A 16,498-nucleotide genomic window follows, 5' to 3' on the forward strand; every position below is an offset into this window, starting at 1 on the left:
GACCCCAGGACCAGCAGCTGTGTGATCAGGCTGCATTTCATGGGCACTGGTATAGCTGCATTTAATTGGCACTGAACAGGCTGCATTTAATTGACACTGGTAATGCTTCATTTTAGGGGTGGGTGCAGAGCCTCCCCTCACTGAAATGGGTTTGAAACCTCCCTGAAATTCGTTTTTGCAGGTTGGGATGTCTGGGTAAACCTTATTATAGGCTTACCTATAGGTAAGAGTCAGTAAAGGAAGTTTACTTCCCCTTTAATAAAAAGAGACATTCCACTACACAGTTGAGCAATAACTATGTACTCCTCGGATTTCAGACCTGTCCTCCCGTTCTGACTGGGTCTTCAAACTGGGCGGTCATAAGTGACGGTGATGTCACCAGTGAGCCCAGTCATGTGACCTAGACGTCATCAAGATCCTAGTGCTGGCTCAGGAAGTGGCCGTGTTAGCGAATTGCTATCCTGCAGAGCTCTCTATGGTGTGAGGTGAGAGGAGCCGCAGCGAAGGCATGCCGACCATGAAACACGCTATCTTTCTACCACTGACTGACCCGGCCTGTGTTCTAGTCCTGCTGGTGAGTGCTGCTCTCTTCTACCGATACATTCAATGGAATGATTATATAATGTATAGTTCACTGCAGGTAGTGTCATTTCATCGACTGAGCATAGCGGTCACCGGTAACATTCATATAGTATGCTGGCTACAGTATTGAGGGGGGATAGATTACACAGAAGATCAGGACTGGCTGTGTATATGGCAGAGAAATCCGGGGGTAGCCGGGCCTGTGGGGCTCTCGGTATCACCCGGCTCACTGGATTTGCATTACAGGCACCCCCCCCACCCCAAGCCTTCCAACCACGTTCCGGCTCGCTCGAGTGCTGTGTTGTGTCTGCAGGTGATTGGCTGATAACCCGGAAGTGAGAGCTGCAGCACCGGTTCTACACTCGGAAGTTTGCAGGGGTGTACACTGCACAGTGAGGGCAGGAGGGGCGGGTATAGTGGCTGCAGAGCTGTCCTAGGAATGGCTTCTTACACTTGTCCTGGTTACTTGTGTGATCTGTACGCTACCAGGCCTCTTTACACAGAGCTTCTCAGTAATTTGTGTTTACACTAGACATTAACCACTTCAGCCCCCGAAGAATTTACCCCCTTCCCGACCAGAGCACTTTTTGCGATTCGGCACGGAGTCGCTTTAACTGACAATTGCGCGGCCGTGCGACATTGCACCCAAACAAAATTGACGTCCTCAAATACTAGGGTTGTCCCGATACCACTTTTTTGAGACCGAGTACAAGCACCGATACTTTTTTTCAAGTACTCGCCGATACCAAATACCGATACTTTTTTTTTTTTTAATGTCACGTGACATTAAGCTGGTAAGATAGCGCAGGGGGCTAATGCTCCTTTGCAGCAGTCTGTGATTGCCTGTGTCCCAAGGGTTGCAGGGTCCACTCAGCATTTCATCCTTCTGAGGTCGGTAAAATGAGTACCATTGAGTTGGGTAATAATGACAACCATTATCAGCGCTTAGACACAGCGGCAACGCTGTAATTGGCGCTATATAAGTGTAAACATTATTAGTGGGGGTATTTTTATTATTTACATTTGGTTTGGCTTTAGTAAGATATCAGGGGTCTTAACAGACCTCTGATATCTCCCCTTTGAGACAGAGAAAGGGACTAAGGACAGTCCCTTTCTCAGCTGCACTGAAAATGAATGGAGAGAAGACAGAGGCTCCTATCCATTCATAAACTGAAACATTGTAAACACAGGTTACGATGTTTCAGTTATATGAATGAACAGAGTCAGTGATCACTGACTCTGTTCATTCGGAAAAGGTAGGAGCCGGGTTCAGCGGCTCCTACCGCCGCTCTCCATCCTGACAGAGGGGGTGGAGGAGGACATGGAGAGTGACACTGCGGAGGGTGACAGCTGCGGCACGGAATGGGACAGCAGCGGCACGGAGGGGGAGAGCAGCAGGACAGTGGGGGACAACAGCGGCACGGAATGGGACAGCAGAGGCAAGGAGGGGGGGCGCAGAGCCAAGGAGGATAGCAGCGGTACAGAAGGGGGGACACAGAGCATGGTGGGGGAGAGCAGAACCCAGGAGGATAGCAGTGGCATGGAGGGGGGACACGGAGTGCGAGAGCAGAACGGATGGGGGGAACTGGAGGAGGATACGGGGAAAGTCAGGTATCGGGTGAAGTATCGGAGCATTTTCCCCGAGTACAAGTACTCGGGGGGGGGGGGGGGGGGGGGGGGGAGGGGAAATGCTTAGTATCGGTACCGATACTAGTATCGGGACAACCCTATCAAATACAGCTTTCTTTTGGTGGTATTTGATCACCTCTGCATTTTTTTTTATTTACATTTTTTGCACTATAAAATATATTTTTTTTCCTCAGTTTAGGCAGATATATATTCTTCTATACATCTTTGTTAAAATATCGCAATAAGTGTATATTGATTGGTTTGCGCAAACGTTATAGCATCTCCAAACTAGGGGATAGATTTATGGCATTTGTTTTTATTTTTTATCGTGACATTATGGTGAACACTTTTTGATACGATTTTGGGACCATTGTCATTTTTATACAGCGATCGGTGCTTTAAAAATGCACTGATTACTGTGTAAATGGCACTGACAGGCAGGGGGTTAAACACTAGAGGGCGATCAAGAGGTTAAGTGTGTCTTAGGGAGCAATTCTAACTGTGAGGGGATGGGCTACCACTGACATGACCGAGATCGCTGCTCCCAATGACAAGGAGCAGTAGCTCCCTGTCATGTCACTAGGCAGAACAGGGAAATGCCTTGTTCACATATGCATCTCCCCCTTCTGTAGCTCTGTGTCATGTACGCGGGACATCGAGTCCGCGGTCACGGAGAACGCGGTGGGCGTGCGATTTAAAGGGGACATCTGTATGCCCAGCATTAGCGCAGTCGTGCCATTGTGCCTGCGTACATCGTCGTTTGCTGGTCGGCAAGCGGTTAAAGTAATTGTAAAGGTAATCCCCCCCCCCCCCCAATTCTTTTATTTATTCGAGAGACCTGTTCCATAATATTGGAATGATACAGGTAAAGGATATACAGTAGTAAATACGCAGCACAAACAATAGCAACATACAAGTCTAGAATGAATCCTGCACAAGGTATTCCTGGAAATTTGTATGTTGAATACCATATAATTAGATCTTCCCAAGTGTAACGAGGAACAAATATTAAACCTGATTATGGCACTCCTCGTACTTTTGTTATTTCAGAAAAGAAAAATGTGTATACCTACCTGCTCTGTGCAATGGAATTGCGCAGAGCGTCCGCGAACCTGCTCTTTTTTGGGTTCCCCACAAGTGTCCCTGGCCCATCCCCTCTATTTAGTGCCCCCCTTGGAAATCCACTTTCAGTGAGGGCACGTGTGTGTGCTCACACCCAAGCCCCGCTCTCTCGTCACTGGCTTTGATTGACGGCACTGGGAGCCAATGACTTCCGGTGCCCCAGCGAGACCCGGAAGTGAGGAGAGGGAAGAGCTACAGATGCGCACAGCACTGGATCGAATGAGGGCTCAGGTAGGTAAAGAGGGGGCAAATCATGATACCTAAACATTTATAACCACTTTAACTTGTGAAAAACCCTTTCATCCCTACAGTCGTCCTCCCTCTCCACAATCTGAGATTTTTTATTTATTTTTCTTTAAAAACGATTTATTTACCTAATTAACTTCACATGGTTGTAACATTGTCGTAAAAAGTTTACTGATCAGTAGTGGTGCAACGGATCACCGTTGATCCATGATCCGAACGGGTCACCCCCTTCGGGTTGGCACGCAATGCAATTTGGGGATTGCCGCCGCGGCCATAGAATTAGGAAAGTCCGCAGCTTCGGCCTAGCTCCGGAGCCACGGCCATCTTGGTACAATCGGCGGCGGCCCTGCTCTCTGTTTACAACCACAGAGGAGGTGGAGCCCGCGCTCGAGGGACACACACACGCCACTGTCTGAGGTCTGTAAGGGGGACTGGCAGTCATACTGATGAGGGGTCTGCACTACTGGGGGTTACTGCCTGCCTGTACTACTGGGGGTTACTGTCTGTCTGCCTGCAATACTGGGGGAGATGTAGATCTTACAGTGGGGTGTGGGAGATGTGGCTATTACAGTTGGGGGATGTGGATATTATAGTGGGGGGGGGGGGGAGGAGATGTGGATATTACAGTGGGGGAGATTTATATATTTATTTTTTGCTAATCCGAAAAATGATCCGATTCGTGACTCTGATCCTTGGAACGATCCGAACAGTGAGTTTATTTGAGGGGGGTGAAAAATGTGGCGGTCATTGCAACTGTTTATCACGCACGCTATTTGCGCAATGCATCCTTTTTTTTTTTTTTTTTTTTTTTTTTTTTTTTTCCATTAATTAATAAATAACAAAACGGTACAGTCAACCCATTTTTTTTTTTTTTTGTATAATGTGAAATATAATGTTATGCCGAGTAAATGTATACCAAACATGTTGCAGTTTAAAATTGCGCACACTCATGGAATTGCACCAAACTTCTGAACTTAAAAATCTCCATAGGCGACACTTTAATTTTTTTACAGGTTACCAGTTTAGAGTTACAGAGGAGGTCTAGTGCTAGAATTGTTGCACACGCTCTAAAGCACGCGGCGATACATCACGTGTGGTTTGAAGGACGTGTAATTTATGTAGGCGTGACTTGCGTGTGTGTGTTCGCTTCTGAGCATGAGCTACTAGGGACAGGGGCGTTTTTTAAAAAAAAAAATTTTATACTTCATTTCTTTTATTTTTACACTTCTTCTTCTTTTTTTTTTTTTTATCACTTATCTATTGTGACAGGTCCTCTTTTTGAAGAGATGCGGGTTCAATAAAACCCCACATCTCTCCTCCAGGCCGGAAAGCATGAGATCAGGAAAAAATGTTCAGAGATCTCACGCTGACAGCCACGATCGTGGCCTTGTTTTCTTCAGGTAACCCGGACGTGATGTCATGACATCGCGCCCGGGTCTTCGACAGTCATAGAGATGACTGGTGACAATCTGGTCACCGGAAATCTCTATCGTCGTGAGCCGGCACCAGCTGATTTGTTTTCCGGAACCCCGATGGCACGGGAGAGCCCGGAGAAGCACCGGATAGCGGCGGGAGGGGGGGGGGGATGTCCCCTCCCATCACCTATAAGAACGATCAAGCAGCAGAACTGCCGCTATGATCATTCTTATGGTGCACAGAATTGCCGGTTGCAAAGAATGATATCTGAATGATGCCTGTAGCTGCAGGCATCATTCAGATATCTCCCCCGAAAGTCCAGGACGTCATATGACGTCCAGCGGTAGGGAAGTGGTTAAAGGAGAAGTATGATCAAAGCTTTTTTGGCCATACTTCTATCACTGGAGTGCAGTTCTTTCTGCACTCCTGTGACCCATTACTCAGCCAGTCCAGGCTCAGGAAAGATCCCGACCATATGGTCAGGATCCACCCAGATGCCTGGACTGTCACCTGGCTCGGCCTCTTGGCGATTTGCTGTTAGCCTGAGCCAGCTCCTCCCGCTTCCTCCAGTGGGCGCTGGAGGGGAGAGCAGAGAGGCGGTGACTGACAGTTATGGCTCTCGGCTCAGAGCAAAGGGGGATAACTGAGCAAACAGCGGTGTTTGATTGCTTAGATTTCACTGCAGAGCTGGCGGGGGACAGAAGCAGCATTGGATTAATGCTGGCTCCACCTAGTTATGTATAGTTGTATTTTTTTTTTTTTTTATCTGAAACTTTTCTCTTAACATTGAATACCATATTGGGGCCTAATTTGGTATGAAACAGGTGTTCACCTGCATGTACAAAGTAGCTTTAGAGATATGTACAGTTTTTACGAACAGCTGCCACGTTGTAAAACTGGGTTCAGTCGTTGGGGTTTGTTAGCTTTTTGTAATTTAAAGGGTTAAACTATAACCCATGGTTTGCTGCTTCTCTCTCTCCTTTTTTTTTTTTTTTTTTTTTTTTTGTGTGTGTATGTATGTGTGTCACTGCAATGTGGAGCCTTGTGCTGTATGCTAGTGGTGCCCAGTAGTATCAGGAAGGGTGATTCCTCTGCCCAGTAGTGCCAGTATAATCTAGGCCTGATGCCATCCAGCCAGTAGAGGAGCAGCATTGGATGTAACCACTGAACACCTAAATCCCAGTTGCACCATTGATGGGGCACTATTCCTTTTTAACTTTTGAAATGTTTTTAAGTCATGCTGGTCACAGTCCACAAAATACAATTGCTGCAGGTATAAAGTGCAGGCACCTGCAGTAACATGGAAGGGTTTGGGAAGCTGCTGCAGATTTGTACAGATATCTTTAGGTTTTTGAATTTCATACCTGGCTGCAGCAGCAGCTTTTTTCAGTTGACATATGCTGGTAGGTTGCCTCCATTATTTTGGTTGCTTTGCAATTAAAAGCTGTTTGAAAGTGGCTGAAATTGTTCCAGAATCTCTACGTGTCTAGCCTCTGGATGGAGTCACGGAAGACAGAGCACTTGTACCTGTTTAGCCGCTTCAGTATAAACGGGTACAACTGGTTTGTTTGCAAGCGTAACCCAAGATTTTATACAGTCATTGCTTTCTTTGGCAAGAATTTTGGAATGGAGTGACACTTTTTTGTATGTGTGTTTATAATATAATATAATATATACATGCATTATTGGGTCATAGAGGGTGGGAAATGTATAGTCATGAAAAAAGTAAGTGTACCCAATTACTATTGACTATTTAACAGGCAACCATTCGATCTTCTTCCAGAAAGTACCTATAGATAAGTGACATTTTTTATTAAACTAAAATATCAGTGGATGCAATAGTGTATATGGTGAAAGTACACCTTTTTGTCTCATTTATAAGTCTTCATATCGTCTTTCTGAGGCATTGCTTGCTGGATTTATTTGTATTTCTAATAAGTATGGTGTTCCATTTCCAGGTCAAGCACACTTTGATATTGACTTTGCAAGCTGGCCAACTTGTCTTTGCTTATATGTTTAATGGAAAACTGCTACTCAACAAAACATTAAAGCAAGATGGATTACAAAAGCTTTTTCCTGACATGCTTTCAATGCATATTAAATTGGTGCAGTCTTGTTCTAACTGTAGATGAATGCACTTTGACACAGACTGTTGCAAGAGTTACCTGCGAATCCCTTGATGAAATTTTAGGGTTCTTGAAGACCTCGGCATCAGACTGTCTCATACAGGTTTGCATGCACATTTTAGGCCTGAATATAAGCCCCTTTTTACTATATATATATATATATATATATATATATATATATATATATATATATATATATATATATATATATATATATATATATATATATATATATATATATATATATATATATATACACCGTATTTTCCGGCGTATAAGACGACCCCCTAATTTTCCAGGAAAAATTTTGAATTTGGGATATACTCACTGTATAAGACTACCCCCTTCTTACTGTCTTTCTGGAAGCTGAGGGGGAGCCAGAACCGCTGACAGAAACAGGCTTTTTCAAATCTCACTGTGCCATTACATTACATTCCTCACTGTGCCATTACATTACATTCCTCACTGTGCCATTACATTACATGCCCAGACTGTGCCATTACATTACATGCCCAGACTGTGCCATTACATGCCCCCACATTGCCATTGTGCCATTACATGCCCCCACATTGCCATTGTGCCATTACATGCCCCCACATTGCCATCACTTGCCCCTCACATTGCCATTGTGCCATTACATGCCCCCACATTGCCATCACTTGCCCCCCACATTGCCATTGTGCCATTACATGCCCCCACATTGCCATTGTGCCATTACATGCCCCCACATTGCCATCACTTGCCCCTCACATTGCCATTGTGCCATTACATGCCCCCACATTGCCATTGTGCCATTACATGCCCCCACATTGCCATCACTTGCCCCCACTGTGCCTGAACTTGTTGCCCCCCCCCCCCCAGTGCAATAACACTCACTTTTTTCCCCAGCGCTGACAGTGTCCCATGCTGCGATCGCGATCGTGAATGATTTCAAAGCCGCGCCTTCACTGCAGAGTGTTCTGTGATAGGATGAACAAAAATCTTCCCAGCAGCGCCTCTGTTATGTTTCCCGCCTATCACGGACGTCTTCTCATCTCGTCCGAGGATGAGAAGGCATCTGTGATAGGAGGAACAAAGAACAGAGGCGTTGCTGGGAAGATTTTTGTTCATCCTATCACAGAACACTCTGCAGTGAAGGCGCGGCTTTGAAATCATTCACGATCGCGATCGCAGCATGGGACACTGTCAGCGCTGGGGAAAAAAGTGAGTACTGAGACTGTACCCGGCGTATAAGACGACCCCCGACTTTGGATGCATTTTTTTGCATCCGGAAAATACGGTATATATATATATATATATATATATATATATATATATATATATATATATATATATATATATATATATATATATATATATATATATATATATATATATATATATATATATATATATATATATATATATATATATATATATATATATATATATATATATATATATATATTCGTTGCCCGGTCTTCCTATCTTAACCTTTTGGGGAGGAAAATCATAGTAATATAAATATACCCATCTTTTATATAAGGGTGTAGGTAAGGGTTAATTTAACTGTCATATATTTTTATTTGGCATATAAGTAATATGTGTACCAGGTATTATTGAAATATCTCCAGGCGTACAGAAGTTATGTGGGAACATACATTTCCCATTGATTTGCATGGGACTTTAAACAAAAACCCCGACCCTCACAAATGGGGGTAGTTAAGGGATAAATTAACTATCCTATAGTTTAAGTGGACATATAAGTAACATGTCACCAAGTGTTATCGAAATATCTACAGCCGTTTGGAAGTTATGAAGTAACATGTATTTCCCATAGAGTTAAATGGGACTTTAAAGAAAAACCCCGACCATGGCAAATGGGGGTGGGTAAGGGTTAAACCACCTATCCTATGTTTGTTGCTGACATATAAGTAACATGTGTGCCAAGTTTCATGTTAATATCTTTAGCCGTTTGGACGTGATGCTGGAACATACATACATACATACATACATACATACACGTTGAGATATATATATATATATATATATATTTATTTATTATACAATTTTCTGAAAATGGAGAATATTTTGTTGGTACTTTTTGTGTCACATAATAGTGTACAACTGTACATGTTTATCAAACAAAGCTTCAGTATTTCTCCTTCCTTGATTTTCACGGAGGTGCTTTGAGGGGGGGTGGCAAAAAAAAGCTGCCCCCTTAGCAATATATGTATATATGACAATGTCGGCAAGGACTGACTCTCCTCTGAAAAGCAATCTATGCTCTGCACTTTTTCAGAGGAGTTTGACATGCAATGAAGAGGCAATATGTAGACATTGGCGCACAGCTCTATCATAAAACCATGGAGGTTTAGGAGATATTTCCAGCACCTACAGGTAGGCCTTAATATAGGCTTACCTGTAGGTAAAAGTGGTTGTACAGGGTGTGTTTTTTTTCAATCTGTGAAATCCCTTCTTTCTAAAATTGGTTGCCACTACCAATCGAGTAATATTCCTCCAGATGGTGCTAGCAGGAATGTGATTGATTGGCTTTGGCTTTAGCAGTGGCCAATGACAGTCCTCTTCCTCCTGGAAACAGAGACCGCCCCCTGCCCTCTAAGAGAACTGCACCCAACCTCTAGCTGCAGGTGGCATTCAGATATTCCCCACCCCCCCCCCCCCCACACACAAAGTCAAGGACGTCCTATGACGTCCTCCCAGGATGGGAGATCCCATCTGTGGGTGTCATATGACTATGGGCAAGTAATGAAGTGTTTTAATTGATAATATTGTGTTTTAAAAAAAAAAAAGAAAAAACACTCCATACTTTTAGGAAAATTCTTCCTAAGAGTGTTTGCTTTCCACAGTGGGGGCTATCACTGTTGTTCTTCAGGGCCTCCAAAAATGTGATCGCTAGTCGGGAAATTAGATGCGTAATTCCATTCTTGGGAGGCATAGCAGAATGTGTAATTTTATAAGTATGCCTATGCTGCATGTGAGAAATCTCTCTCTGACCTGAAGTGTAGCAATACCTACCTTCTGGGACTGCCACCAAATTCTAAAGAGACAGGTCCACAAGGCGGCATGCACCTTGTTGGATTTAACTCTGTGTGTTTGCCCATTTATCAAAGTGACTGGATTTCTGGAGTTTAGTTTGAACCACTTTCAGGCCATTATACCAGGATCATGGTTGCAGCTACAGCCACAGTCCTTGTATTGTTGTTTTTAGGCAAAGAGTTGCTATCTGGCAAAAGTAGTCTGAGCGGCTACACAGCCACTTGATCACTTTTACAGGTGACGGAATGGGGTCCTCCCATTGGGGAGTCTGGTATCAATGTGACTGGTGGCATCAGCTTCCATGCACACAGTGGGAGGAACAACGTTGGTTCCTCTCAATGTATGGTGTCAGAAACTGCAACAGATGAAAATGTCATCACTTTTGGTTTATTTACAAGCCACTACTGGCTTTTACAGCATCTGATCAAACAAATCTCTGTTTTGATTCAAGTGCTTTTGAGGCAGAGGAGAGATCCTGGGGTCCAATAGACCCCAGGTCTCCATAAGAGCATCTCTCGTGGCCCATGCTTATCACAAGGCATGAAAACACAACAAAATACACTGGCGCTGAACAATGGTAGTATAATTAAAAATAAAAGCCTTATTTCTCTTAGAGAGGGTGTATAAGGGAGAGACCAGAGCTGCAAAAGAAAATATGGTACCCGGAAGTACCAAGGAGACATAAGAATACACTCAAAATCAGCGCTCATGGTTCTCAGAAAATTAACAAAGTCCATTTATTGGTGGATACAGTCCAAACAAAAAAGTAAAGTAAATAAAAATAGTCCATGTATGGTCATGAAGCAAATTTGGGATAAATACAGTGTATGAAGTACAATCAGCAAACAACTGCCAAGGAGCACAAAGGGTTATGGTCTCCAGAGCTCAGAGAGCAGTTCCTCAGATGGGAGAGAAACAGCAAACAGTACCATCTGAGGAACTGCTCTCTGAGCTCTGGAGACCATAACCCTTTTGTGCTCCTTGGCAGTGGTTTGCTGATTGTACTTCATACACTGTATTTATCCCAAATGTGCTTCATGACCATACATGGACTATTTTTATTTACTTTATTTTTTTGTATGAACTGTATCCACCAATAAATGGACTTTGTTAATTTTTTGAGAACCTTATCACAAGGCATGTTCATCTCTTGTAATGGCAATAAAGTTGATTAAAAAAAAAAAATTACAAAAGGAGTAAAATGCGTGCACGTAGGCCCCATACGCATATGTAAACAGCGATCACATATGTGAGGTAATACTGTGAACGACAAAGCGCGAGAGCAATGCTTTTAGTGCCAGACCTCCTGTTTAACTCAATCTGTAAAGGCTTTTTAAAGCATCTCCCATGAATAATTTAATGTACAATATTTTGTCACCATTATGCAAACGTGACTAAAGGAGAGCCGATCGGGGGCTCTTCTGATGGGGGGGGGGGTATATGCTGTTTATCAGCGCAGCCCCCCCGCGGATGCCCACACTGGATCACCAGGGAAGGGGGCAACGTGTGGATGGCCAGGTATGTACCCCATGGTCATCCACATATGAAAAATATTCACTATAGATGCCATTCAGTGGCAACATGGGCACTGACTGTCAACAATATAAAACAAGTGATGCCCATCAGTGCCGCCTTATCAGTGCAACCATATCGGTGCCCGTAATTGAAGAAGAAAACTTCCGTATTTACAAAACAAATTCACAGAAAAAGGAAACGTTTTAAATTTTTTTTTTTTTTTTTTTCAACGTTTTTGGTCTTTTTTTGTTGTGCAACAAATAAAAATCGCAGAGGTGATCAAATACCACCAAAATAAATCTCTATTTGTGCAAACAAAATGATAAAAAAAATTCAGTACATTGTAGCATGACCGCGCAATTGTCATTCAAATTGCGACAGTGCTGAAAGCTGAAAATTGGCTTGGGCAGGAAGGTGTGTAAGTGCCTGGTAATGAAGTGGTTCAAAATAACTAAACAGTAAAGTTAGGCAATTTTTTTTTTTTTTGTGTGTCTAATATGAAAGAAGATATTGGGAGAATCGTGATCTTTATTCTAAGCAAAATAATGATTCTCATTTTAACCAGAATCGTGCACCCCTATTTTTTTTTTTTTTTTATGAAAAGCCTACCTTAGAACAGGGACTGCTGCAACATCATCGTACACCGCTGTAATGGGCGACATGTCTCTAGAATGTTACTTCTAGGTTTGCGGGCTCCAGGGCTGTGATTGGCCTGAGCTGTGATGGTGTGACTCCTGCGCATGTACGAGCACAGGCCTCGACAAAATCCGGGCGCCAGGTCTCAATTGCAAAAAGAAAATGTGACCTGGAGAAGCTTAGGGCTGCAGAAGGTTGCAAAGCCGCGGCCTCAATTACCGTCTGGCGCGGGGCACGATCGCGGCGGGCCCGCCGGTAATTGAGGCTGCGGCTTTGCGGCCTTCACAGAAGGTAGCTGAGGCCTGCAGAAGGAATCTAGGAGTGGCCATCTTGTGGTGGCCGTTGGCATTACAGATTACATTACATTAGAACTGCTGTTTTTTGCTACTTGTAATGTGTTTTTTCACTGCCATCTCCTTCCCTCTAATTGGAACCCCCAAACATTATATATATTTTTTTATATCTATCTATCTATCTATATAAAATGGCGGTCGTTGCAATACTTTGTCACACCGTATTTGCGCAGCGCACTTTTTTGGGGAAAAATACTTTTTATTAAAATTTTTTAAAAAGGTGTAAGACAACAGTAAAGTTAGCCCAATTTTTTTTATATTGTGAAAGATAATGTTGCGCTGAGTAAATTGATACCCAACATGTCACGCTTCAAAAATGCCTCCGCTCATGGAATGGCGACAAACTTTTACCCTTTAAAATCTCCATAGGCGACGTTTTAAAAATTCTACAGGTTGCATGTTTTGAGTTACAGAGGAGGCGGACGATTACGGGTGTCAGCGGATGTTCATCCGCTGACACCCGCAATCTCATTGGGACCAATGTATGTCCCTTTTTCATTTTATTCACAAAGACCAAACACCCACCTAGCAGGAGAAAATATCAGACGAGCTACACTTCTAGCCTATACCTGCTGCATCCCCTCATGCTTCATTTCTCTAGACATACACAAAGTATTTGCTACACTGTCCTGGCCATACCTCCACTCCATCCTACAGCGCTGGGGGTTTGGCTCACACTTTCTACAATGGGTCTCTGCCCTGTACCAAAACCCCCAAAGCATATGTATCCTACTACAGGTTTCGCTCAGACCCTTTCCCCATTGAATGCGGCACTCTCCAAGGTTGTCCTCTTTTTCCCACTCATTTTCGCCCTAGCGATTGAACCTCTTACCCTTCTAATCCGCTCCAACCCAAATATCCAAGGCCTGGAACTAGGCGAACACCAGCATAAACTATATGCTGATTACATCCTTATCTTTCCTCCCTGAACCTGATAGCCATACTCCCCTTTTTTTTTTTTTTTGCTTTGGACAATTATCTGATCAACCAGCAAAAATCTACAGGACTAAACATTTCTCTTCCTCCAGCCCTATAGTCCAACCTAAGCGCAATTCTCCCATTACCTTGGGCCACCTCACACATCCCATATTCAGATGTCAAATTTACAGCTAACCCCTCTGATCTATTTTCAGCCAACTACCCACTCGTGCTGTCGCACCTCTCTTATGTCCAAATGGTCCTGCCTATCCTTAGCCTGGTTGGGCCGAATAAAAGTGCTAAAGATGTCCATTCTCCCCAAGATCCTCTACCTCTTCCGAGTACTACCAATACAGGTCCCATCCTATTTCCTGTGTATTCTACAGCGAAAAGCCTTACACTTCTTCATATGGGGGAGATTAAACCTCGCCTACCTCAACCAACTCTTTACACACAGCTTCCTAAATACCACTCAACTAGGGAAACGCCTCTGTGTAGCCCTTGAATCTGTAGATTTGTGACCGCCCCCCCCCCCCTACAGCTAACCTTCTTTGGTTAATGCCCGACAACGCACCATCACCAACCCTATTGCCAAACACAGCCTATCCATATGGGACAGAGTCAAACGTCGCTTTAGTCTACACAACCCACTCCTATCCTTTATCCGCAATCTCTCCTTCTATCCAGCTTGGACCTCCCCACCCTTCTTCTTGGTCTGATCCCAGGCAGGCCTACTGTGCACTTGCCACTTTTTTACAAATGGTACAATTGCGCTTTTTCTAGTATTGCGTGACCTTCATAACCTCCCTTCGTCATAATTTTTTTAGGTATGTGGTCTCATCTCAGACCTCTGTGCCCTTCTCCTAACATACTCAACCTCCTTCCCACCGGCATACACAAGCAAGTGGAAAAGTGACCTCAACTTAACTCTTGATCTAGCCGATTGGGCACATATATGGCAGGCGACTAAATCGGCCTCGCCCAATATTGTAGCCTTGGAGACCAACTACAAAGTGCTCACCAGATGGTATTTGGTCCCCACCAGGGGGGCCAAATTCTCCCCCGAATACTCCCCTACTTTTTGAGGCTGCACCCACACCATGCACACATTTGGTGGAAATGCCCAACAGTGCAAGCATTCTGGACCATCATATTCAAGATACTTTCTACCCTATTGAAGATACCAATTCACCCCACAAAAGCTCTCCTGAACAACAAACCCTTGACTGTAACTGACTGCCAATTCAAACTCCTATTTGGTACCACTGCAGCCAAGCAGACCATTGCTAAAGCCTGGAAAACCCCATCTCTATGCCTTTTAGCAATGAAGCACAGAATCGCTCAAGCAATGGTCCATGCCAAGATTGAGGCAGTCCTCCTGGACAAAGTTTCTGCTTATGAAAAACTATGGAGACGTGAATTACTCAGTTCTTGCCCCCTGACTTCAATGACGCTCCTCTATTGCCATGACCTTTCATGTTGCATGGAACATACAGTCCTGGTCCTCTCTAGGGACCCCTATTACTTATTTTTATTTTTTCCCCTCCTTCTCCTTGTCCTCCTCCTCCTCCCCCCCCCCCCAACCCGCTTAACTACTTAACTCAGGGCTCGACAAATCCCGGTCGCCATGGCGACTAGAAATGGGGTCCTGGCGACTTGGCTTGTGAGCTGGCACCATCTGGTGGTGAGCCGTTGGTATTACAAGTTATTACCACCAGATGTGTGAGCTGGCGCCATCTGCTGGTGGCCGTTGGTATTACAAGTTAAGCATTACAAGTTAAACAGCAATTCTAATGTAATTTTTCACTGCCATCTTCTTCCCTCTAATTAGAACCCCCAAACATTATATATATTTTTTATCCTAACACCCTAGAGAATGAAATGGCGATCGTTGCAATACTTTCTGTCATGCCGTATTTGCGCAGCAGTCTTGCAAGCGCACTTTTTTGGGGAAAAAATTACTTTTTTTAATTAAAAAATAAGACCACAGTAAAATTATCCCTATATATATATATATATATATATATATATATATATATATATATATATATATATATATATATATATATATATATTATGAAAGATCATGTTACGCCGAGTAAATTGATACCCAACATGTCACGCTTCAAAATTACTTCTGCTCGTGGAATGGCGTCAAACTTTTACCAGTTAAAATCTCCATAGGCGACGTTTAAAAAAAAAATCTACAGGTTGCATGTTTTGAGTTAGAGGAGGTCTAGGGCTCGAATTATTGCTCTCGCTATACCAATCGCGGCGATACCTCACATGTGTGGTTTGAACACCGTTTACATATGCGGTCGCTGCTCACGTATGTGTTCGCTTCTGCGCGCAAGCTCGTCGGGACGGGGCGCGTTTTCTGGCTCCTAACTTTTTTAGCTGGCTCCTAGATTCCAAGCAAATTTGGCAACCCCTGACTTAACTACTTAACTACTATATCTCGCCCGAGATTACAAATATCTTTAGTTCTTCTCTACCCCCTCCCTAGACTACCTCTACAGCCTAGTTTTCAATTATGAGGGGTTCACCCTCTTTACCAAATGTGTTTGTCAAATCCATGTGTCACTGCAAAGACGGCCTCTCCTTTTATTTGAACATGGCCATTGCCGACAATGGGGTGCAATTTGTCATGCAATTTGACCTGTCAAATCGCATAAGTCACTCCAATGTGAACGAGAGCTTGGTAAGCAAGGTTTTTAATTTGCTTTTTTAAGTTCTCAAGATCTAGTTTTTAGAACCTCAACAAAAATCATATAGTTCATATTTATACAGGAATACAGTAAAACCTTGATTTGAAAGTAGCTTGGTTAAAACAACATTTTTAAATACGTTTTGACCTTGATCTACATGTAGCGGCATGTCACAACTGAGTATAAAAGAGAAGAGGCACCTTAAGTG

General features: G+C 43.5%; 1 protein-coding gene across 1 annotated transcript in view; it reads left to right on the plus strand.

Moving 5' to 3' along the window:
• Positions 1–391: 391 nt before the first annotated feature.
• ERP44 (endoplasmic reticulum protein 44) overlaps positions 392–16,498 on the plus strand; it is a 58,457-nt gene continuing 42,350 nt past the window's right edge. The window contains exon 1 of the mRNA XM_040353341.1: positions 392–574. Within this exon, the coding sequence (XP_040209275.1) occupies positions 509–574 (66 nt within the window). The 5' untranslated portion in view covers positions 392–508. The remainder of the gene's footprint in view (positions 575–16,498) is intronic.

This window comes from Rana temporaria, chromosome 5 (genome assembly GCF_905171775.1).
Source record: "Rana temporaria chromosome 5, aRanTem1.1, whole genome shotgun sequence".
Lineage (NCBI taxonomy): Eukaryota > Metazoa > Chordata > Amphibia > Anura > Ranidae > Rana > Rana temporaria.